The sequence below is a fragment of the Cupressus sempervirens genome, chromosome 11 (genome assembly GCF_028749045.1).
Source record: "Cupressus sempervirens isolate cs-2001-9-10 chromosome 11, ASM2874904v1, whole genome shotgun sequence".
Classification (NCBI taxonomy): Eukaryota; Viridiplantae; Streptophyta; class Pinopsida; order Cupressales; family Cupressaceae; genus Cupressus; species Cupressus sempervirens.
In genome coordinates, this window is record NC_143128.1 from 576,457,850 (window position 1) to 576,483,498 (window position 25,649).

Below are 25,649 nucleotides of genomic sequence, written 5' to 3' on the forward strand. Positions count from 1 at the left end.
ACTGTCCAAATCCACCTCGCAACACTGACAAATCTCCACCAAAACACTTGTCGCCGCTGAGAAAATGCAAAATCCCAGATCGTGGGCTAGGGCACAAAGACCCTGGCGTGCACAGTAAATCCTAATGTCATTCACCGTTCTACTATTCACCACCTCTAACTCTGGATCTAAGACATTTCTATAAGAACTCTATAGATGAAAAAAATTGATCTTCTCACATTTGTTATGATGAAAACTAACCATAAATTTCTAGTCAACCTTTGACTCTAGATCTAAGATATTTTTATCAAAACTCTATAGATACAAAAAAAATTATCTTCTCACATTTTGATAATTTAACCCTTTTAATAATATTTTTTATTAAGTATAATTTATATTAATTTTATTATCTTTTATATTAGATATAATTTATATTAAATTTATTATTATTTATTTCAAATTTCTCATATACATTTGTATTTTTTTTGTTATTTCTTACAATTCTAGAATTTAATAAAATTTATTGTAAATTTAATTATTTTAATAATTTGTATTAAATTTAGTATTTTATTTTTCCAGATTTCTTATACAATGATCTATTTTGTGAGCTCAGAAATCAAATCTCCCCTCCGTGTTGTATACAGTGATTTGAATCCAAATGCTCATTGCCTAAAAGGGTTTTTTGTTTAATTAAGAGAGAAATTAAACTTGCCTCTCTAGATGAGCGGGTCGCATTGTAACCAGAATCAAGCCACAACAAATCTCTCAGAGTCTTGTTGGAGGGGGGATCAGAAAAACCCCATTTCGTAAGCGAGTATTCTCAGTTTGGATATCAGTCGATCCTGGTTGGAATATCTTGAGCTGGGAAAGTGAAAAATTAATTTGTGCAATGACGGAAGAGTCTGGTTCAGCGGAGGAAACCGCAGCACAACGGAGGGAAAGATTGAAAGCTCTGAGGGAGGCTCAGCAGCTCTTAGATTCGGAACCTCTTCAACCTCAATCTCAACCTAAAATTCAGCCTCAACCTCAGCAGCAAATCGAGCCTCAGGTAGAGGAGGAAGCAGAACAAGATGGGTATGTTTCTCTATCTAAATTCTCGTTCCCTTTATTTATATCTATTTATGCTATAATTTATTCAGAAGGTGTTTGAGATAAGCTGTGAGTGTTTCGTTAATGTTGAACAAGCATTTATTCACTTTTTTGGTAGTTTATAGGCTTAGGGTTTCTTTATATGAGTTTCACTTCATTTCTCAGGACGTATACATTGACACTTTCAAAATTGCGTCTCCCTACGTGGTAAATTAAGCGAGCTTATTTCAATTTTGTTAAGGCATATGGCGTAACCATTCCAGTTGATTTCTCGAAAATTCCAAACGCATACGGCCTTCGATAGTCCTTTTCTTATGAAACTGTATCTATATGTTTTTCTTCAGGACGGCAATGGTAGGGTTTTTAGACTAAAGTTTTTTAAAATTTGCCAGGAACTGAGATTCTCACTAAAGTAATTGCGGGGTTCTCTGATATGAGAATGGAATATTCAATACTTTCTGTAATTGCAAAGAATATCTTAAAATTATGCGGTTTAGATATAATATGGCAAAGGTACACCAGTAAGCATGTCTTAACCATAAAATAATGATATATTTTCTTAGAGTTGGAAGTGTGACAATTAACTCTCTCTCTCTGCACCCCTACTCTTGTTCGTGTGTGCACGCTTGTGCTCTTCAAACTTGCATTTTCCGAATAACATGTAGATAGGCGCTGGGGCAAAATGGTATTTTTCCTGAAACAATATCCTGGCATTTTTCCTCTTGGCTGCCATGGATAGGTTTAGCCTTTTACGGATAGAAGCATAAAGCCACAAAAAAACCCTGATTTCCCGGGCTTCTTAAAGTTCTTGGCCGAATTTTCCCCAAATTGCAGTTGATTAACTTGATTCAACGATATTCAATGCTTTTTTGAGGTTTACATTGAGAAAAAACTACCTACGGAATGCATTTAATGTCCATTAATCTTTTGCAATTCTCTAACAGCACAAAAAATCACAATTCAATCTTTTGTTGATTTTTGACACGAAGTTGAGTACTATCTGCTGAGACTTGGTTTGCTTTCAAAGATTTCCTAGAATTTTTTAAAAAAAAATTTTAAAAAGAAGGGGTAAAAGTTTATTCAAGAAAATGCAGGAGGTACATCACAAAACAGAACATTACAAATTTCTATCTTCCATGATAAATTTTTCTAGAATCTTTAAATAGTTTGGAGGTAATAACTCCAATCTCCAACATTCCATCCATCAAGTTGCTCAGAAGCCCATTTTAGCCAAACGATCTGCCACTCTGTTCCATTCCCTAGGAATATGACTGAAAGAAATATAATCCAAAGAGCTGCAAAGATACAAAATCTGATTATCCAAACCAAGCTGCTAATTAACTCCTTCCAGCCTTTACTTATTCAACGAGTCAACAATAATCTGAGAATCAGACTCATAGATAATTCACCTCCAACCAAGGGAGCAACCTCTTTCAACAACATGTAGAATAGCCAGAGCCTCCATCAGATTATTGAAATGCCTCCCCTCGTAAATAGAGGCCCGCATTACCATCTGACCATCACTGCCTCTCCCAAATTCCCAATGCTCCCAATGCCTGCATGCCTGCATGCCCAGGGTCTTCCATGAGAAGACCCATTAGTATTGTATTAGCATTCAAATTATCATCAGGAGGTGGAACCCATCTCCCTTCCTGATGAATCTTCTGTTTGGCTTGCCAAGGCCTTTTGCCAGCCTCGAAGGCCCCACTATCTTCCTCCATATTTAAAATCTTATTTAGATGATGATAAATAGGATCAATCACCCCAGGAAGGTCACATTTCACAGAAATAGCTTCCTGAAGTCTGCCAATAAATTTTCTCTACACCTGAGCCTCCCCCATTTTCTTATCCTGAAATATTTTTCTTTTCTTTCCAGCCAAAGATTCCAAAGAATGAGGTAGTCCCAGTAACCTAGGCAATCTGTAGAAGCAAGGTTTTAGCTGGAGGTCTTCCCTGGCTTTCCCAAAATTCTACTAAAGAGGTAGCGTGACTACAAGAGTGATGCCACGATTCCCACGAGCAATGGTAATTAGTAGAAATTAGGTCAGATGCACCCTCAAGTTGCACTCTTGGTAAAAGTATGTTTGTATTAAACAAAGGAGATGAAAGCTCCTTATATAGATTTTCAATGGCGATGTTTCTAAAAGAAACAATCCTGAACTAAAGATGAAAATAGAAACTGCCTAATAAGCTAAAGACTAAGATGACTATTAAAGAAACATTACTCTATTCTAATACACTTCCTTAATAGTCATTGGTCTAACTACTGTCTTTTGGTCACAAATTCTTTTGAACATTCTGCCGCTGTTGATGTTGAATTTTAAACCAGAAGAAGACGTAGAAATATCAAGACAAAGACACAAAGCAATCAAAGTTTCCTGGGAATACCCTCCTCAGCGAAGGAGACAACCCAGCCCATGAAATTTCAATCCTTTTATTATGAGTCTCAAAGGAAGAATCCAATACAATGTCCCAGCTTTGCAAAACTCAAGAGTTTCATTCAACCAAATGACTCTGAAACACTTCTTACAAGATAAATGACACTGAAATACATATGCAGAAATCACAAAAACTAACGTGGCTCCAAGACAATCAAGCTATAACTCCAGTAAAACAGTTCTAGCTTCATTCTATGATTCTCCAAACATATAGATATTGATCCCAATCAATATCTGCAAGAGAGAATAACAAGACTGATGTCTTCGATCATCAAACCATGCCAGAACAACCCAAACAAATATCATAGATATCAAAAAACTAAACTGATGAGAAGAATGCGAGTCTGCATGGAGAAAGCCTTTTATATTTCCTTAATTAAATTCAGAACAAGGGCACGATAAAGACAACTTCCACCGATATGTCAAAGAAAAATGGAGATCTTTAATTATTGCTAACTGACAAGGGAGATGATATGAAAAGCTCGATTAAAACTTGCCCTGCCGTTAGAAAAGTGGAAGCCACGATATCATGAGTCCACACTGGAAATAATATATCCATGAAATGCAAACAAAAATGGAAGCCACGATATCATGAGTCCACACTGGAAATAATATATCCATGAAATGCAAACAATCTGCCACGATACCATGATGTCGAGCTGGGAATCATGAGTCCACGCTGGAAAATAATATATGCCATGAAATGCTAACAATTTGCCACAATACCACGACTTCGAGCTGGGAGAGCCATCATCATCAGAATAGGATAAAGGCATAGAAGAACTGCCACATAGGCTCAGATACGATGAGAAGTCAGCAGAATAACATACAAGCAGGAGAGAATGATAAACACAGAACTCGGACATAAGTTTGAACAGCAGAAGAGGTGATAAGAATGTGAAGAAATTTGTAACCATACGAACAGGAGAACACAAATTTGATAGCTTAAGAATGACCAATCTTTTTCGCAGCCACATCAGACTTCAACAGTTGAGACCCTCCTTGGATCTGCAAAATGTTAATGACCAAGAATCCTTCCCCGATTTGATGTTGGGTAACGAAGGTATCACTCCTTGTAGCCAAAGACATCGAGATGAAATTGAAAGCACAATTTTGAGGAAAAATTGTCGAACCCTTTTGTAGATGAGCGCTATGCCCCAAAATAGACTACAATATGATTCACCAAGAACTTTTGTAGATGAGCACTATGACTCAAAACAAACTGTAAGAAGCCATGCCATTTGTGGAAAAATAGACAAAACCTTAAAACTAAAGTTTACAAAGTATCATTACAAAATCCCATCCGAATTACAGAACTCAAAAACGATTTTTAAGGAGATAAAACAAAAAAAAGGCCTTTTTTTGAGGTGAAAAATCGGTCAAAATAAAAAATAGAATCAAAACAGATATTTTTTTAAGAGAAAATTATAAAAACTTGCAGTAATTTTTTAAGAAAATAATAAATCCTAGAGTAAATTTTTATGGACAAAAAATTATAAAACCCAGCCAGAACTTTTCAAGGGATAAAATAATTGAACCCATTAAATAATTTTTGAAGAAAAAATTATTAAAACCTATTAGAGAAACCTCCATGTGGCAAAACTTGAGACTTTGTGTGGTATACAACATATGCAAGCAACATGTGACTCCCAAAAAGCACATGCAAGAACATGCAACCCTCAAAAATCAGGCTTTTGCTCAAACTAGAAAATCACGGAATCAAAACTTGACTAGGCTCATGATTTTCAGCAAATTTCTTTTAAGATGAACCACAAAATTTTCATAAAATACCTCCAACAATTTTTAATTTAAAAAATTGAAAAACGAATTTCTAGAAAAAAAATCTAGATCAAAGGAGGCTCCAATCTTTCTTAAAAGCTTTGTCAGATATTATGAAATCTTATTGACCTCCTCTAATACCATGTCATGGTAAATTGATGTTGTATTAAGGAGAGGAAATGCAAGCTCCTTATATAGATTTACAAAGATGATGTTTCTAAAAGAAACAATCCTCAACTAAAGATGAAAATAGAGACTTCCCTATAAACTAGAGACTAACTAAGATGACAATTTAAGGAGCATTACAACATTCTAATAATACTAACATTGAAAGAAAAAAGATGAGAAGTACACTCATTATTATAATAAAGAACATAGATAGTGAAATTATTAAAAACAAAATAATTGTATTAACTAATATATGGAAAATAGAGTTTACGGACACTATAAAAAGTGTTAGCTAAAAAGAAAGTTGTCTAAACAAATGCAATTTCTAAAAAATAGGCCAAATTGAGCACTAAAAATAAAGCCTAAATGACCATTAACTAAGGTTCTAGAATAAAGAGCTAAATATGGCAAGAACCTTTGATACTAAGAATATTGTAGTATCCACTTATTTGTCATTTTGTCATCTACCCCGCAAAAGACTGTACATGTCTTGTGGTCATAAACCCTTTAAAACATTTTGCCGTGCTAAGGTCTAGACAAAAAAGAAAAGAAGGTTGACCACTTCTTTAGAATGTTTGCAACAAGAGACAATAGCCCGCCATATTGTTTGCCACTGAGATGAGGCTGCCACTAGCCCTCCCAAATTTGGAAAACCTCTGACCAAAAATGATCACAAATGATCCAACTTGATGTTGGATAATTAAGCTGCCCTTCCATGTAGACAAAGATACGCTAAGAACAACAATCATGATTGTCAAAAAATCGGCAAAGCCTCCAATCATTGCAAGTGGATAGGCTGCCCCAAAATAGACTACAAGATACCATGAGTTGAAGTGAACAAGCATTGGTTTTTTTGGGAACAAAAGGCAAAAAATTGGAATACGCGACACAAAATCCAATGCGAACTCCACAAATTACAGAAACCAAATATTTTTGAGCAGAGAAATCTACCAAAACCTAACACAAATTTTGAGGTGAAAAATTGATCAAAACCAAACATAGAATTTGAGACACGAATCAAAGAATATGAAATAGATAATTTTGAGGAAAAAATTATTGAAACCCAACGAATAAATCTTGAAGAAAAAATTATTAAAACCCAACAGATAATTTGAGGAAAATTTATTAAAACCCAATTTATTATTTTTGAGGAAAAATAATTAAAATCCTCGCATAATGGAGTCATATCCGAATTGGCTCCTACTCGAATACCATTAAATTATTTAAAACAAAATGATTGTATTAAGTCTAAGTTGTCGGTTCGGATTTCGGTAGGATGCAGGTTTGAGATTTTAGGTTCGAATTTTGTCCAATTTTTTTTGAGGTTGGGTTCAGATTCTTTTTGGGTTCATCTGTACAAAAACATATGTTTTTTAATAATATGTATGTGTGTGTATATATGCAACAGCAAATAAGTCCATACATCACTATGCTAATAGTAAAGCAACATAGCAAAATAAACCATCATATCTATGTTTCAATTTAACGGGATATTAATTGCATCATTTAGCTATACATACACAACATTATACACTTGCTTTGTCACATGCATGGAACTTATTTCCATATCAAGGGGACAGGTGAGAATGAAAGTAAGTGTCAAAAGATAAGTGCAGTTATCTGAGTTTTTATTTTGTTCTGGTTAGAGGATTTCTAACCAAGCTAGATCAAAAGTTGAGATTCAAATTTTAAGCCCTGGATTCAAAGATTTCATATCTGTTTTAAAGACTTTCCTCTATAATTGTAATTTGGATGTCACCTATTATCAGTTTTAATTTCCTCTATAAGTAGTTTTCATTTTCATTCAGAAATGCATAAATGACATTGAAACCATCTTTTTGGTCTTTTTAGTGGTCACTTAGGTTTGGGAGGATCTAGTAGACCAAATTAGGAAAAAAACACTTTAAAAAAATCTAAAAAAAAGTTTTGAGATCAAATTCAGCCCAGGTTTGGCTACTGGGCAGCAAATTCTTCAAAATTCGCTGCAAACTCTGCCCGGGTTCCTTTGACAGAATTTGCGACAAATTCGTAGCTTTGCAAGAGAATTTGACAAGGACCAGACTTTGTACAGAATCGAACCAGACTTTGAGGGTTGCTGGAGAGAATCTGGTAACTAGTATTAAGTTCTAACAATTAAGAATAACCTTAAAGGTGAATGACTTGGAATGAATTTTAAAAAAGAATTTGACTAGATAATAGGTAACCAAATTGATTATAGTTTAGATGTGATACTTGGATTCAAGTTTAGCTATGCATTTAGACCTTAAGGATGACTTGATTTTGGAATTTACAAATTGGTGTAGAGGATTAGAGTCTCCATTGGAGGATGAAAGGATTGGACAGTTGGCTCTAGGATGATAAAAGGTTCCAAAGGTTGGACCAAGGTGATTTTGATCAAGATATCCAAAAGTTTTGCTTTAAAAAGGATTGATTTGAATGGCGTTGTGTGTAGATTATAAGTATGGTGGGAATGAGGATGATGTAATGAACAAGGTATCCTAATATTTGCTTAGATGTAACTCAAAGGTGACAATGAATAAGCAATGTGATGTTGAATGAAAATGTGGAAATTGGATAATGGCCAAAGGATGTGGTTAATTTGGACAGGATCACTGGTTAATGTAGAAATGTAGAAATGTTGGAGAGTATAGTTTTGGTAATGACCAAAACTAAATAGATGCTATACTAAGTGATGGCTATCCTAAGTTTTGCTTCAGTTTTTATCTTTCATTAATACCTGTTGTCACAAAAGCTTGCACCCTTGTCCAAAGTTTTTACCTAAGGACAACCTTGTGGAATATGGAAACAACCTCCAAGCTGTGGGACTTGAACTGTGAGTTTGAGTCTCCGGAGAAGGCCGACTTCCTTTGCTATCAGGGTGCACCTAACTACACTTGGAGAGGAAAAGGGAGAAGGAATGCATGAAAGCAAATCTACCTACTCTAACCTAAGGGGTGATGCATCAAAATAGAGTGTTCAAACCAATGTCAGCCCATACATGCGCTTTTGAACCATCATGACACCAAAAGATATACACATCCAAGCTTGTTTTAATCTAACAATCACATGTAGATCAGAAAACCCAAATAAATGACACAAGGAAGATGAGATTCACTTATATATCATTCATAGGTCAAAGAGATACAATCATTCAAGATTGTAGATATCCACAATATACTACTGAGAGGCAAATAGGTCTTGCACAATACATCAACAGTTGAAGGAGATAAGGTAGAATGACATACTTGGGAGAAGGGGGGGTAATCTGCTTCCTTGGCATGTAGAGACGTTTGAATTGCAGCTTGAGGTTCAGGGCAGCTTGAAATAGGGGGTTGGGGAGGGCCACTTTGTTTGAAACTAGCAAACTTCCTCCTTGGAGGCTAATGTACTCCAACCTTTCGTGCTTGGGCAAGCCTAAGCTTTACCTCCTCCAACTCCCTCATTTGTTCCTCTCTTTTGTTGTTGATCCTTATCTGTCTTTGCTCCTCCTCCCATTGAAAATGGGAGAGAGCCTCCCTAGCCCTTCTAAAAACTGCTGCAATCTCACTCACCACCTCACAGGTATAAGAGTCATGAAACCATGTCTCCCTACCTCTACGCATTTCATCAACCCAAGACCTCATGAGGAACACGAAGTAAGCAAGGTTCCCACCGTATGAAGGCTCATAAGGGTTGTGGACCTTTCAAAAGTTCTTCCCAGGTTGGAATAGGCAGAGGAAAGACTGTCTATGCGGCTACAAAGCTCCTCCATCGTGGCCTCGAAAATATTGTAAGGTCTGGTAGGCAATTGAGTGGGTTGGTCATTTGGTATTGCAAGGGGGACTGAACTAAGGAGGAATTTGCAAATGAGCTTGCTCTTTCCTCCCTTTGGTGATCTGGATAATACTGCTGGTCATAACAAGGTTGTGACTGACATAGGGAATGTGAGGGCTGAGGGATAATCTTCTCATAATATGGGGGGGATTAGTAACTATTTCTATGAAAGGGGTCCATGATTAAAGCTTCATAAAAAACTGCAAACTCATAGAAAACCTGAAAATCACAACGATCAAGGATGATCTTCACATACTAGCACCGTGTCTGTATGAAACCAGTGGAAGTGCACTAGAGTCGCCATGATGTTTGATTGAATGCCTCCAAACGTTGATGACACTGAGAAAAACACCCAATTTCTCAATGGATCAAGCTCAACTGGCTAGCCGTCGAACTTATGTAGTTGAAATGATTAGTCCCACCGGGCGTGTCAAAAATTGTTGCTACAAAAATTTGCACCCTTGTCCAAATATTTTACCTAAGGACAACCTTGTAAAACATTGAAACAACTTCCAAGCTGTGAGACTTGAACTGTGAGGTTGAGTCTCCGGAGAAGGCTGACTTCCTTTGCTATCAGGGTGCACCTAACTACACTTGGAGAGGAAAAGGGAGAAGGAATGATGAAAGCAAATCTACCTACTCCAACCTAAGGGGTGATGCACCAAAATTGAGTGTTCAAACTAATCTCTGCCTATACATGTGCTTTTGAACCATCATGACATCAAAAGATATACACATTCAGGCTTGTTTTAATCTAACAATCACATGCAGATCAGAAAACCCAAATAAATGACACAAGGAAGATGAGATTCACTTATATATCATTCATAGGTTAAAGAGGTACAATCATGCAAGATTGTAGATATCCATAATACACTAATGAGAGGCAAATAGGTCATGCACAATACATCAATGGCTGAAGGAGATAAGGTAGAATGACATATAGTTCAAAGGCAAAGGGGATTTACAATTGCATGCTAGAGCAATGCCAGAGAAACAAAGAGGGTTTGACCCTAAGAAAGATTACAAAATCTGCCTTTATAGTTTAGGCATAACTGAAAGTTACTCCACAACTGCTACCATTAAGAGTACAGAGAACAATCATACAGATCTGGAGAAAATCTGATCTTGGCACACATTCAGATGCGAGGAAATCCAATATTTTGCACAAAATGGAGCCTTGAGGAGACAGAAACGACGCCATTAAATCACTCTTGACAAAGTAGATGGATAACCCAGATGGTGGAGAGTTGTTGTTTGTTGTTTCTAGCCCTGCATTCATTCGGGAGTGCTTGGAATTGATCATGAAGATCAGATTGTACAGGAAAACCATCTCTTTCCCATAGTTGGCTCGACAAATCAGCAAAAGTCAACAGGTCAACCAAGTTTTGCAACCGGTATAAGCCACATGGACCAATAGTCTTTTATCTTTCCGCCACCCGCAAAGTCTTCATGGGTTTGACCGTTTAATTAGCATAACTGCGCCACCTTTTAAAACCCTAATCATGACTGTCTTATGAAACTGCCAACTTAACAGCCGTTGCAAACTGCTACTTCTCCACCCGGGCCCGCAAGGACACATGTCCAAGCTTCGCTATGTCGCTATAACTAAAGGTCGATCATTTTGCTATAGCGACATAACGAGAGACATTGATCTGCCACCATTTGACGGCCTCGAAGGTACACCTAACCTGTCAGTGCACCAACCAATAGAAACATGGCCTTTTGCCAACCTGTCTGACACTGATCCACCACGCCGCGAGTCACAAAAGGAAAGGACCCACCTTGCACAGTTAGCACCTAGGCCAATGAGAAATCAACAAAATGCCAACTCATTTTGACAATTGCCCGACTGCTCTGACAGGAAAGAGTCCACTAAAAATCAAAGTCAATCTGTCGCTATGTCGCATGAAATAACTCCCTCGCATCTATGCATAGGGACATAACGACGACCGTAGATCATCTTCAATCTAGGAGGATTTGATAGTGGATGAAACATGCAGTCCACCTTTTAAAACTATCAATACTTCGACCAACCAAAAGTCTTCTGTATGCCAACTCAGCCGACATGTCAGCACAGTCAAAAGACGATCCACCGAAGAAACTTGGACCCACACATACACGCGGCGCGATATCGCTTTGTTGCATGAAATAAAGAACGAGCACTTCTAAAAAGTGACAAAGCGACGACCGTAGATCATGAAAAGATTTGACAATGGGGAAGTTGCGGGCTTGCAAAAATATTAAAGTGCGCAGTCACTTAAGAATAAGGAAATACATTAAACTTTTATTTCATTCATTTTTGTATTTTGATTGAATATTTAATATAAAAAATGGGATGTGACCATTGGGTGGACCTAGCATTTGAATTTAAATATTTGGCAGGGAGGCAAATATGGTTAACAATACCAATGGGCAATTTGTTTTTCAAACAAGCAAAAGGATTTCAAGCTTGACTCAAAACTTTGATTAAAGGCTTACAAACAAGCACTTGGTATATGCAACACACAAACAAAAATATATAAAAGGTCTAGAATTATTCAAGGAGAGGTTATTAATCCTTTTTGCACTCACAACGCTGACATTTTTACCCACTCTAGGAGAACGGTGACATTCGTCCCTTTAGTGCCATATACCATATGAAATGCATAGTTAGGTAATTCAAGGTCATATACCACCTTACAACATGCACCATTATAAACCCCTTTCGTTAGAGGACTTAACCTTGCCCAAAGTGAGCTCTCTCTCACCACAGAGAGACACAATGTGAGCACTTTTCCTCCCTAGCAAAGTCGCCAAAATTTAATGTGAAATTTGAAAACGATTTGGAGCAAATAAATACATGCAAATTCTTGTTCAAATCAAGAAAACACTCTAGATAGAGCTCTTAATGAAGGAACACAACATAACATAATCAGTCAAACTCAAATATTATATAGAGCTCACAATGAAGAAACAAACAACAAAACACAACATAATCAATCAAAATCAAATGTTACCTAGAGTCATTTTCCTTTACATCCTTTGTTTTTTCTAGCATGAAGTCTATGTCATCATATATTTCCCCTAAATATGGTGCCTTTGTATTAGCAAAGCCGATTATAATCATGATAGGCTCAGTGAAATTCAAGACATCACACAAGCCTTCCGATCACCATTCAAAATCAACGAGCAAGTCCTTTGGGCCTTCTTTGAATTTGATTGCTTCCAACATTCAATTGGTTAGTCATGGTACCGAGTGCCTCTTGCACCTTCCAAAGTCATCTCAAAACCAATTGTATATTATGCAATTCGGGTCTCAGCAGCCTGGGATCAATAAAAAAAAATGTTGATAACACATTAAAAAATGTTATACACATATTAAACATGGAATAAGTAAATCTAAAAATAAAATAAATAAATAAATAAAATAATACTTTCAATAATTTCAACATTTAGAATATCCTGAAAATGCCTTTGGGCCTTCTCTGAATTTGATTGCTTCCAAACATTCCATTGGTTAGTAATAACCATGGTACCCAATGCCTCTTGCACCTTCCAAAATCATCTCAAAACCAATTGTATATTGTGCAAATCGGGTCTCAGCAGCCTGGGATCAATTAAAAAATATGTTGATAACACATTAAAAAATGTTATATACATATTAAACATGGGATAAATAAATCTAAAAATAAATAAATAAATAAATAAATAAATAAAATTTACCTTCAACAATTTCAACATAAGGTGGTTTGTTAGGAACATTTGGATTTGCCTCTTGGTATATCACCCATTCTATTGGAGTGCCCATTGCTTGCATTACCAAGTTAAGGGAGTGTATTGTACATGATTTCCAAAAAATATGGTCATATCTTTGTCCAACCAAAGCACTTGCAGCCTTGCAATATTTTTGCATTGTCTGTAATGATTTGGACAACATTTTTAGGTGTGACCATCTATATGGATTCAGCGAGGATCTTAGCAATAAATTTTGCATCATTGGTTTGCCCCTCACAATCATCTACCTTCAAAGACATTGTCCCTTTGGAGAACACTGCAGTAACTTCTATTAATTGACGATTTTCGCAATCTTTCCATTGAAACAAAAGGAACTTCCATTTCAATCCAAGATTTCCTAACTGGTTCGAGTGTTGTCTCTTCAAAATTCTTTTCTCTTGCCAATAAGGAGGTGCACACCTTTGCATACCCAAGACTTGTGAAATTAGAAGGTGGACTATTGATTGCTGCGATCATTTCTTACCAATATGGCTATCTCACCAAGTTGAAAGTATAATCATTGGCATAAATGCAACACGTTTTTCTCTGCAATGTCTCTTACTTCCTTTTTAAATGCCTTGTCCAATGGGCCTCTTTTGTGGGAATGTTTTGGATCTTCTACTTGGATAGAGGGTGTCTCGAAGAAAGTGTATTGGGGGGCCATTGTTGGTTGAGAATCTATAGGTAAAGTCATTGGTTTTTTCTTTGTTGAAGGATGAAAGCTCAGTTTTGTGCTTGTAATCTTAGCATCTGTTGCTTCTTGTTCTCCAACGAATGCTGCACTTCTTTTGCAGACAACTCCTTATTATCTAACCCTTCATGTAATGTAGTTCTTTTCCTAGTAGGGTCACAAAAGTGAAGTCTCACTTGGTAATACAAGCTCTTAAAGTCGGGTTTACGCTCGTTGCAATTCCAAAGGTATCAACCACCTTGTGGAAGTTGTTCAAGCATCGTTATGTCTCCACAAAGGTGATGCTATATCAATTTTATATTTTTGTTTGCATCCACACCCATTGAACTTGTACTACTGGCATTCTTATAATCTGATTTTGTCATTATAAGAAATTTTACAAGTTTAAATTAGAAAAAAGTTATAAAAATGCAAGTGTAAAATATGTACGAACTAATGGATGTTCAAAACTACGATAAAAAAACGTTATAACAAATAATGAAAACTTGTTTCTTTTTCTTAAAAAGTTAAAAAAATAAAAACACTAAAAGAATAATGTTTTTGAATAAATTATTTGAAGACTGAATAGGGTAAACTTCTTATATTAGATGTTATATCTCCCTTGTGTAAGATATCTTTCCTCCTTTGACGCTCCTCAATTGACTATCTTCGGAAAAACCTGCTACCCTTAAAAAATTCCAAAATGAGAAAAGAGAAAGTGAAGAGAGCAAAATGAAAATGTTCTTTGTTTAGGGCAAAATGATGCTTTTAGGGGTTTTAAGGGTTTCGATGAAGAAGTTAATTTGTTTTGGGTGCTTTTGGCCTTGGAACCTGTGGTTTCACCTTGGGTATTACCAGAGTGCACTGCAAACTAGGGAACCTAGGGTATTTGGGCCGCACCATGGGTGTAATCGTGAGCAAACTTGGATCTGGGTGAATTCCATGCAGAGGATCAAATTTATAATACCTGCAACATAGGTTTTGGTTATATTTAAATTTTCTTTAAATTCTGCAAGCTTAATGCTTTGTTAATTGGTGAAACTTGCTGCCTAAATTTATGCCCTGCAATTGTTGGGGAATTCCCAATTTAGGCTTATCATGTACAGGGAGATTCAAAAGGCTGCAAGGAGTACAATAGCAGTACATGAATGCTTTGGAAATATACCAAGCATTTCATGCATGTTAAATAGGTACCAAGAAAACTACCACATGCCTTAAGAGAAGTCATGCTCTAGTCTTGTGGGCTTATCTTAATCCTGGCAAAGGAGGTCTCATATATTGTCTCTTTTACAATCCAGATGGATTTCAGCAGCAACTGTCTCATTTAAAAGGAATGGTTCTCATGCAATGATTTTTCATTGAAACTTGTACCTATAATCTCTCAAATTCTCAACTCAAAGACCATCAAGGGTTTTAACTCCATCATCCACTTTTACATAAAATAAGTTTACTTGAATAATAATAGTAAAATTGTGGCTCAAACAGTTGATCTGTTCTGTTGTATATGCAGATCTTAATTGTCTAATTGAAAAATATTTAGCACTTCCTCCACTGTTTTGTAAACAGGCTAAAGTAGTTATCAATGAGAAGACTTCCATATCATTTATGGTTTTTTGAGATTTAAGATCCTGTTTCGAAAGCATTATCTATTACTCTATACTAAGCTGTATGATTTAAAACCTATTATGTCTTTGCAATTGCCTCCTTTGTCATATAATTTCTCTTTCACACTCTTAATATAGTTTCTTTCACACTGTTGAATTTCCTAGTTATCAACATGAATGGCGATGGTTACGCAGGCCAGTTGACCTGACAAGACCAATTTCTGAGTTCAATAACAATTTTGAAATTTAACATACAGTTTCTTAGTTATTTTAAATTACTTATTAAATTCAGAAATTGGTCTCGTCAGGTATCCTTTTGATGCCTGTGTAGCCATTTTCAACACAAACCATTTCATTACTGTTTTATGGTTTATGATGTCTGCTTAGCAATAGAAATTGTATTATTAACAACTTTCTTGACTCTCTCGCATAGCTCTATCTATAGCAGCAAGAGTCATTGCCTACATTTGATTTTCTGGAACTTTGTACTTAGTTTATAGGTTGACTTTGTACAAAGTACAAGCTATATTGTGATTGAAATTGTCAACTAACCATCTAGTTATTATTTATGCACTGAGAAGTATGCTTTATGCAATGCAATGTAATCAACAGCATGAATAGAAATAATAAAATTCGATTATCTACATTTCATGGCTTAAACCTTTTATTTTATTTGCTGTTTATATCTGCGTGCTATAGAAATACTCTTGAAATACACACAAAAGCATTAGTTAAAAAAAAAAACAATTCTTTGCATTTTCTTAAAATCCATTTTTTCCATTTTCCTTTCAAAAAGTCTTTACTTTGTGTTCTGAATTTTTTCCCTAATAGATTTTTTGGTGCTATGGGTTTAGGCTTTTGTGTGCACACTTGTCCTTGTGAAACTTTTATTTTTCCTAGAAATATGTAGAATAGCTCGAGGGTATAAATGTGACACTAAAATACTTTGTCTTAGTTACCGGGTTCGGACCCTGCTGCCCAGATCCAGGTCCGGGTTTGTGCCCAGGTTTGCTGCGGGTCTGGGCAGGGTCCTTATTTGGACTGTGGGTCCGCCCAGGTTCATGCCACCCACAGTCCAAATTAAGGACCCTGCCTGGACCCGCAGCAAACCCGGGCAAACCTAGGTGGACCCACAGCGAACTTGGGAGGACACGTGGCGAATCTAGAAGGACCCATGATGAACCCAGGGGACCTGCGAGTTTCTCTTATTTTTTTGTATATATGATGCATATATATATTTTTGTACACTCACACACACACATATATATATAAACTCACGAACCCACCCACGAACCCAAATGAATTTTTATTTTGCCTGAACCCACGAACCCAAATCTGTTGCCGAACCCAAATCGGCAACTTCGCTTTTAGTGCGAGAAATATGGAGACTAATGCTGAAACAATATACTAGCATGTTTCTTTTGGCTGTCATGCATAGATTCAGGCTTATGGAATTCAAGGCATCGATACACATATATAACTTTACACATGAAAAACAGCTCCATAATTTTTGTACCCTGTAATTTGTAAATGATATATTATTGTAAGGTACCTGGTCAGACTCTTGATATTGGTTTTGTTGTGTTTTTTGTCATGTTTATATTAGTATTACCAGGTTGAAAAACTCTGTTTCGGCAATATCTCAGCCGACCCAAAAATTTTAGAAAATCTTGGAATCAACAAAAACTCAGCACTTTTATCGAACATTTGAAAATATATAATTTATTAAAATATTCTTAAAAATGTACACATATAACAAATTATACTTGAAGAGCGTATAATAAATGAAATTTAATATTTTTAAATCTTTTAAAATACTAAATTATGAATCTATTAAAAATTTAAATAATAGATTAGTAAATACTAAATACTAATCAGCAAATTCATTTACATATTGAAATTGTATTAAAATCTATTATGAATCTCTTAAAATACAGTTATAAATCTACTAAAATCAATTATAGATCTTTTAAAATATATTAATTATGAATCTATTTAATATTTTATAAATCTGTTAAAAAACAGTAAATATTGTTGTATATTTATAGTTATCGAAAAGGAGAATAGACTTCACTTTGTATTGTTGGTATTAAAATCAACTGTGTATCTTGGTGAAGTGATTGAAACCGGAAATAAACCTGTGTTGAAGAACCGACTTCTTGTTATAAATGTCGCAATATATTTTTTATCACCAGACATGATGCGAGAAAACTGAGTTGTAATATAAAAACAAAATCATTTCAACTTACAGATTGTAGTTGTAATATTAAAAACAAAAACTATGTTGTCGAATTAAAGGAGCCATTGAATTGAAGTTATGCTGAGAGCCGTCACCTAATAAAGTGTGGTGACTTTTTCGAACTAAACCTGAAATACCCGATAACTTTCTCAACATTTTTTTGACTGGTTTTTAATTAGTGAGAATTTATCGTCCATAGTTGCCCGATTTCCTGAATTAATTTGTTGCTGTGTTTTGATGCAATTATATGCTGGTCTTTTTCTTCTGCAAAATAGCGCGACTTCGGCCATATCTTGCCATTTTTTTTCAACTATGAGTATTACAGAACTTTTGCCAAGGTCTCATATATTGCAATTTGCATTGATGATTTTTTGGCAAGACTCTTTTTTGTTGACTGGTCCATTATTTTTGGAAATTCCTGTTTCAAGTTTAAGCCAATACAAGTGTCTGAAAAAATGTTGCATTTCTGCTGGTGATATTTTCTCATTTCTTTGGTTGGGCAGCTATTGTTATGCTGCTGTGGAAACTTGTTAGGATGCTGCCAGAGTAAGAGGAATAAAAAAAATATCAATTCAAGCTTGTAGAAACTCGCCAATAGCAACAACCCAAGATCTAGAAGCCAATGAACAGACTAAAAGAGAGAGAAATGATGTGATAAGAATATGCTATATTCTCACCAAGAATGGAATATAATATGATCAATTGGATTACAATACTATAATTGACGGATTGATTTACAATGTAGATGTGTTTCTTACAAAAGCAAGGCAATAAGAGTCTGTTATAAGAAGAAGATAAGTTATCACCCATACAAGGTAGAATCACATGTCCACCAAAGGTGGATCATCCTCCCTTAGGCAATGTAGTATGTGCAATTCGTGGAAGATGATAATGTAATAAATGCACTAAAGGTGGAGACAACAGATAAAGTAGAATGTGATAACAACTATCGCCACCTAAAATAGAATTTCTCCTACACCATGTGCAAACAAAGGTGCGAACTCTTTAGTGTCTTAAATATAAACTACTATTGATGCATTATCTTAAGTAAGCTTAGGTAAAGTTTAACTAGTGAATAATTAATTACACTTGCACTCCCCTTTAAGTGCAAATAAGGGCAATGCACTTAAACTCACAATGTCGGACAGGTCCTGGCTACTAGTCCATATTAGTTACCTATGTACAATATGCAACACAATGCAATCCCTCACAAACAGAGAAAGGGATAAAACCACATGGGTCAAATCTCCCCTTCGAATGAGAGATGAGAACACACAATTCTTTCAATAATGAATGAGAGAGAAGTAGCGAGACCACGGAGTCCCTCTTCAATGTTGAATCTCTTGCAAAGATTGTCCAAGATAATGATCAATACTCATTCATAGGAAGAAAATAGACATGAGCATCAATTGGATACTCAAAAATAATAGATTGGTACAATTGAACGTCTCAAATGGAGCCATGCATTGCCAACGACAAATGTGTGTAATTGAAGTCTCCTCTAGAGTCATTCACCAAGTCTTACATGATAATTCCTAATCTAAGATCAAGAGGAATACATCAAATATGTAATCAATAACAAACTACAAAGAGATGTGTTGTGAGGTTTTCACACATCACCCCAAATCTTGGGGACCCCCTTTTTTTTTAATCACCTCGGCAAATTTTTGGATTGCCCAAAATTTTTGAGTTTTGAAAATGTCACGCCTTGGCACTTTCAGGATAGATATGGGGAGGCTTAGCTTATTTTTACCCGGTTTTCTTAAATTGATTTTCCAGAGCTATCAATTTTATCCTTAGGCCGAATAACTTTCTGTTAGAAGTTGTAATCTTTCTTTGGTATATTTATAAACCAAGGTTAGACCTTCTTTCTTTATTGTTGTAATATATTAGGATATAAGCCAAGGTATCCTAATATATTTCTTTTTTGTCCTTTTTCCACTACATCTTATTTTGTCATCTAGTGGAATATGTGAGGACAAATATATATTGTAATTTCCAATTTTAGATTATTCCTCCTTAAGAGGAATCTCACACTTGGCCTCACACACATATGAATGGTGGCATTCATAGACATGGGAGTTACATTCTAACTCCTCTCTCTCATCTCTATTTAAGAGATGACCCTCCTCTCTCATTCAACAATAATGAGGTTTCTTCCTCTTCTCAAATATTGTATGAGCACTTGCTCTCTTGCTCTCTCTCTCTTTCTTCTTAGGCTTTTCATGCCTCATTCATAATGTCACAAGGGGTTTTCTTTGCTTTCCCCTTTCCAAATATCTTGTCTCATGGTGTTAGAGCTTGAAGCTTTCTCTCTCCTATTTTATGGTAATATCTTTTCATGCATTTACTCACTTAGATTCTTTCCTGGTATTGCTTATTTACAGATTTCTTTTTCCATTTCTAACATGGTATCAGAGCAGTTTAATCTTTGTTTTGAGTGTTTGCATGAAGGTACGATTCAAAGGAGACTCTTGAGAGAGATTTCACTAATTTCTTCTTTAATCTTCTTAAGATGAAAGAAATTGAATTTTTTTTTTGAGTTTGGCTGGTTTACCGCCAAACTCGATTAACTTTTGTTTGCTCTAATTTGTGCAGGTTACTTCTTATTTTTTATTTTTTTTCATCTAACCCCCTTTGGAAGGCTTGCCGCCAAAAGGTTTTCCTATCTTTTTCAAATTCATATCTTAGTCTACTCATATTTTAAAATATTTTTAATCCATTTCATTTCTTGAATTTAATTTTTTTATATATCTATACCTCACTTGAAAATCTGTTGCAAATAAGAGCTATTTCATTGTCTTTAACCAAAGATATCCTCTATGATATCTTGCATGAAATAAGAGAAATTTGTCATAGAAGATATCAAAAAGACTATGCTTTTTCGTCTTTTCATGTCTGCATGTTTTAAGTTTCTAATTTTGTCTCTTGCATGTTTAGAATATTCTCTGTGCAATTATTATTCTCTGTCTTTTTAAAAAAAAAGATCATTGCTCATCTTTTCTTGTCTTTTCATGCAAGATTCTTTTTCTTTTTTAAGCTCGTGACAGAAGCATCATTTACTTTTATTATTGCCTCTTGTCAACCTATTTTTGGCATGTAATCATTCATTGTCAGACAAGTGCAATATTCTATCATTACAAGCTTTTATTCGAAATTTTTTTAGAAAAGTTTTTGAACTCTTTTTAGTATATTCTTATCTGCCAGATCTGACCTCTATCATTAATTACTAAGTTTTTTAGTTATATCTTTCTTAATGTTTTATTTCAAATTTTTTTTTTTTGAATCTCTTCCAATCTTGAAGGCATAGTATGAAAAATAATGGGGAGATCTTTTTGCCCCATGACTTTATGTTCTTATTACTTTGAGGTTATATTTTTACCAAGGTAAATATTGTGACTTTTTATAAATTGTGACTTTCCAAAATATTAAGTATGGAAAGGTAATTATTTTCTTTAACCAATCTATTTTCGTATATTTATTTGAGTATATATGGGGGCCCACATATATGCCCAGATAAATATATAATTTATGACTATAATGATTCAAAAATTAATATATACCTTTGCAAAATGAATTTTCATACTCATGTTTACCCTCAATGGAGTTTTATACCTGATATCTATATTTAGTTGATCTTCCTTAAATCATTTTATTTTGATTGGATTATGAGTAATCTTACACATTTGCCTTCATTTTGATATTTTGATGTGCCCATAGTTGCACTTCTATGCTTTTATAGCATCATTCTATGCCCATGTTGGCACTTTATGGTGTTATACCATTGATATACATGATTTATATGATATTTTTTTTGAGTTGCATAGGGAGCTTAATATTTTTTCAAGGTTAACTATGTAGGTCCCCTCAGTATAACTGATACATAGTTTCCTTATCTGGCCCATGGAGTATCCCTCCATCCTATATTGGTATGCACTCATTTTATATGGAGTTTCCCTCCATTTGATCCTATCTGTTCCATTTTGATAGGATAATATTTTTTATGGAGTTTCCCTCCATTTGGTTCTATTGGTTCCATTTTGAAAGATTATTATTTATGGAGTTTCCCTCCATGATTTTGTTCCTCAATGAAGAGGATGTTATTATTGAAATTTTCTCTCCAAATTTGGATGATTTGATCCAATTTGAAGGCAATATGTTGTTATATCCTCATAATCCATTCTTTTGATTATCTTAACAAAAATCATGATAATTCTAATTTGATCAGCATGTCTCTCCTTTATGTTATTTTCATATATTAATGTGATAATGATTTGCATACTTCATTGCTTAGATCGTGAGTCATGTAAGTTATGGTACTGCAGCCCATTAACTTGCAGTGGGATGATTCATTAAGTGGACTGTCTATATCCACGTGATTGATGCAAGTATCATTAGTTGGCCTTGTCTGTGGTCATTTGTGTATTAGTATAATATTCTTTTCATGAGAGCATTGATCAAGCTTTTTACTCAATTTGTCCTTGTTGACAATTTTTTGAGCATATACTTTATCTTGATATCAGGTTATCTCCATTGTTTTGTGGTAACATGTTTTACTCATTGTTTCTCTATGAGAGTTTTATTATCCTTATTCAAAAGGATTTCGAATTTGCATATATGATGGCATTCTACCTGTGGATATTTTTCTTGTTCTTTTTTTTCAGGTGGTCCATCAACGAACCTTCTTGGTTTTCCACATATGAAGAGGTGTCTATGCTTCCACATTCAACGGACTCATGTACTTCTCTTGGATCTACAAATGTTCCATATGGCTTGAAGACAATCAAATTACTTCATATTGAAGATTAAGTTGCAGATTTTTGTAAAATTATGGGTTTAATACCCTTTGATGTAATTACCCCAAGTAAAGATTAAAGGGGGGTGTTAGAAGTTGTAATCTTTCCTTGGTATATTTATAAACCAAGGTTAGACCTTCTTTCTTTATTGTTGTAATATATTAGGATATAAGCCAAGGTATCCTAATATATTTCTTTTTTGTCCTTTTTCCACTACATCTTATTTTGTCATCTAGTGGAATATGTGAGGACAAATATATATTGTAATTTCTAATTTTAGATTATTCCTCCTTAAGAGGAATCTCACACTTGGCCTCACACACATATGAATGGTGGCATTCATAGACATGGGAGTTACATTCTAACTCCTCTCTCTCATCTCTATTTAAGAGATGACCCTCCTCTCTCATTCAACAACAATGAGGTTTCTTCCTCTTCTCAAATATTGTATGAGCACTTGCTCTCTTGCTCTCTCTCTCTTTCTTCTTAGGCTTTTCATGCCTCATTCATAATGTCACAAGGGGTTTTCTTTGCTTTCCCCTTTCCAAATATCTTGTCTCATGGTGTTAGAGCTTGAAGCTTTCTCTCTCCTATTTTATGGTAATATCTTTTCATGCATTAACTCACTTAGATTCTTTCCTGGTATTGCTTATTTATAGATTTCTTTTTCCATTTCTAACACTTTCTAAGTTAATTTCAACTTGGCAGGATAAAGTTGTGAATTTTGTATTTAGATGTTTTCTTTTGAAAATTTGGTTTTTAACTTTGTAAATTTGGATAATTCTCGAAAGAGAAATTTTAATTAGACTTAAGTTTTTGGAAAATCTCAAATTTTTCTTTGGTGAAATTTTTTAATTTTGTTGAAATGAGGAAAAGTGCAAAAAATCGATTTTTGGTTCTAAATGCAATTTTAATTTTTTAATTTTTAGCTTGGCAAAATCGATTTCGTAAAAAATTGCCAAAAATTGGCTTTAATTGGATTAATTGCCTTGAAAACTTTTAAGTTTTTAATGAATTTAGTAATTTAATATTGAAAAAATGGCTTTTGGTTAGCCAAAATCCAAATTTAATGATGTATTAATTACTAAACCCTCATTAAATGGAAATATTTAACACCGTCAAGGCCATTTAATTTCCTTTTGCAATTGGAGCTAATTGGTAAATTTAAAAGTGCAATTTTCTTTTTGCAAAATTAATTTTTTGAGCTAAATATTTAATTGTGGGCCTTAACTTGAATTTAATTTTTGTTTTTTGTTTTCTCCTAGACCATGTAGGCCAGCTTTATGGAGAAAGAAAATTGGCTATAAAGGGAGTCTCCTCCCCATCTCATTTTCGCAAATCATTTCTTCCTCTCCATGTGGGCGAATTTTGTGGAGCAGATTTTTTCCAGACTTGGGCGACTTTTGTGGAGGAGCAGATTTTTTTCAGACTTGAGCGAATTTAGTGGAAGGCAGTTTTTTACATGCTTGGGCAATTTTTTGCTTGCATTTCTCCATTTTCAGACCTTGGCAATTTTTTCTTGTGGGCAGATTCTTGCATATTTTGGTGGTTTTCTCTTCCATTTGTGGGCTGCGATTTGTGGCCTAGGTAGCATTTTGGGCAGATTTCAGACTTCGTGCTTGGGCGAATTTGAGACAAAGATTTTGGCAATTTTGTTGGGAGAAGAGATACATATGAAAGTTTGATTTTTGCATAGAAGGCAAGTGTTGGATAGTTTTAGGAGTGTAAATTTCTAATTTGCAAAGGGATTTGAACTTCTTGAAAGTCATATCCTAGGTTCTGAAAAGTCGCTGTAAGTTTATCGGTTAAGGTGAATTTTCATCATCTAGAGTTGCAAGGAGTGCTTAAGCTGACATCCATCTTTCGTTCTAGTCTAAGGATTGCTGTGCTTGGTTCTTCTTGCCTTTTGGTCCACCACTCTACCATGCCGTAATAGGGCGACGAGCATGGAGGATAATAGTGCAAGTAAGAATCCCAAGCGGGCGAACACTAAGAAAGACAAAGAGGATATGACGGCCAAAACTTCCTTCTTCTCGAAAATGAAGAGAATAATTGACACCAATATTTGTACAGTGGACATGATATGGATGAGGGACAGACTGAAGGAAGGACAATCCCCCTTGGCAAAAAGGATTTACAAGAGTGGAATTGTACACGTAGCAGCCTTTCCTCCCACATTGCCTTGTCCATAATTGATTATGGAATGTGCATCCAGATTTGATCTAAACAGTAATTCCATCATTTTTGATGAAGGGAAGAGAGTGTTGGCCAGCATCGGCGAACAAGCAATTGAAGAAACATTTAACATCCCCAGTACAAGGGCATGACAATTGTAATGATGGATCAAGCAACTAAATCATTTCAAGGTAACCAAGAGGCCTATTACACGCATCTAAAGCAAAATTGGATACGCGAGGGAAGAAAAGGAGTTAATAGATCATCGAGGCTTACAATGGCAGATTTCAAACCAGAATATGGTGATCTCGTTGTTCTGCTCAGTCGGCTCATGGGCCTAGCTCAAGGGACAAGATTTGAAAACTGGATGTACTTCTTCATTGATGAGATTGAGAAAGGGAAAAGGTTTGATTGGGCCAAGATCATAAGCGAGAACTTAGAATTGCAACTCAGAACCGTGCAAAACCAAAAGCAATTCTACATGAGCTCCTATCTGTTCTACCTAATTGCTAGATTGTACAAAAGTCCGGGACTTAAGGCCTTAGGAGAAGTTGGTAGCGGACCGAGGCAATATTTGGTACATGAATGCTATCCACAGCTCCATTTACACAATAACAAAGATTACAAGATATTTTGCGATGCCTTCGCCATGAAGACAGTAAGGGTATTACAAGGGACACCAACTAAGAGACTTTCATCGGAAGCAAAGACAAGAATTAAGAAGTATGAGAGTTGGTTCAGCCAATTTTCGCAGTTTACATACATTAGTGGCAGGAAGTACAGTTTGTCCCAAGAGGCTTCCAAGGTACCCACTTGACAAGGTAGTTTTGTTAGAATTGGCTAGACAACTTGAGCACTATGATAGAATATTGAGAGACGAAGAAAAAACAGGCATTTCATTCTCAATCATAATTGGCAATGATAGTTGCCCAAATTGGGCCTCCTTTGAAGCCGTAGAAAAGGAATTGGATTGGTATCATCTAGGATGGTACAGAGCAAGGCAAGGGTTTGACCCTAATGGTCTTATCAAGGCATCTCATGGAAACAAATTCAAGCATATTCCCACCATAGAAGACTTTTGGGCCAACACCAAAGATGACTTTCATGTGAGAAGGCTAGCTTTCTCAAGGCTGATGGTGAACA

At 35.3% G+C, this 25,649-nt stretch overlaps 1 protein-coding gene across 1 annotated transcript in view; it reads left to right on the top strand.

The window, feature by feature from the left end:
* The first annotated feature begins 678 nt into the window (after nt 1-678).
* The window catches only part of LOC149530955 (Cwf18 pre-mRNA splicing factor), a 29,666-nt gene continuing 4,695 nt past the window's right edge, over nt 679-25,649 (top strand). Inside the window, exon 1 of the mRNA XM_089809135.1 lies at nt 679-1,053. Coding sequence (XP_089665261.1) covers nt 869-1,053 — 185 coding nt within the window. The 5' untranslated portion in view covers nt 679-868. The remainder of the gene's footprint in view (nt 1,054-25,649) is intronic.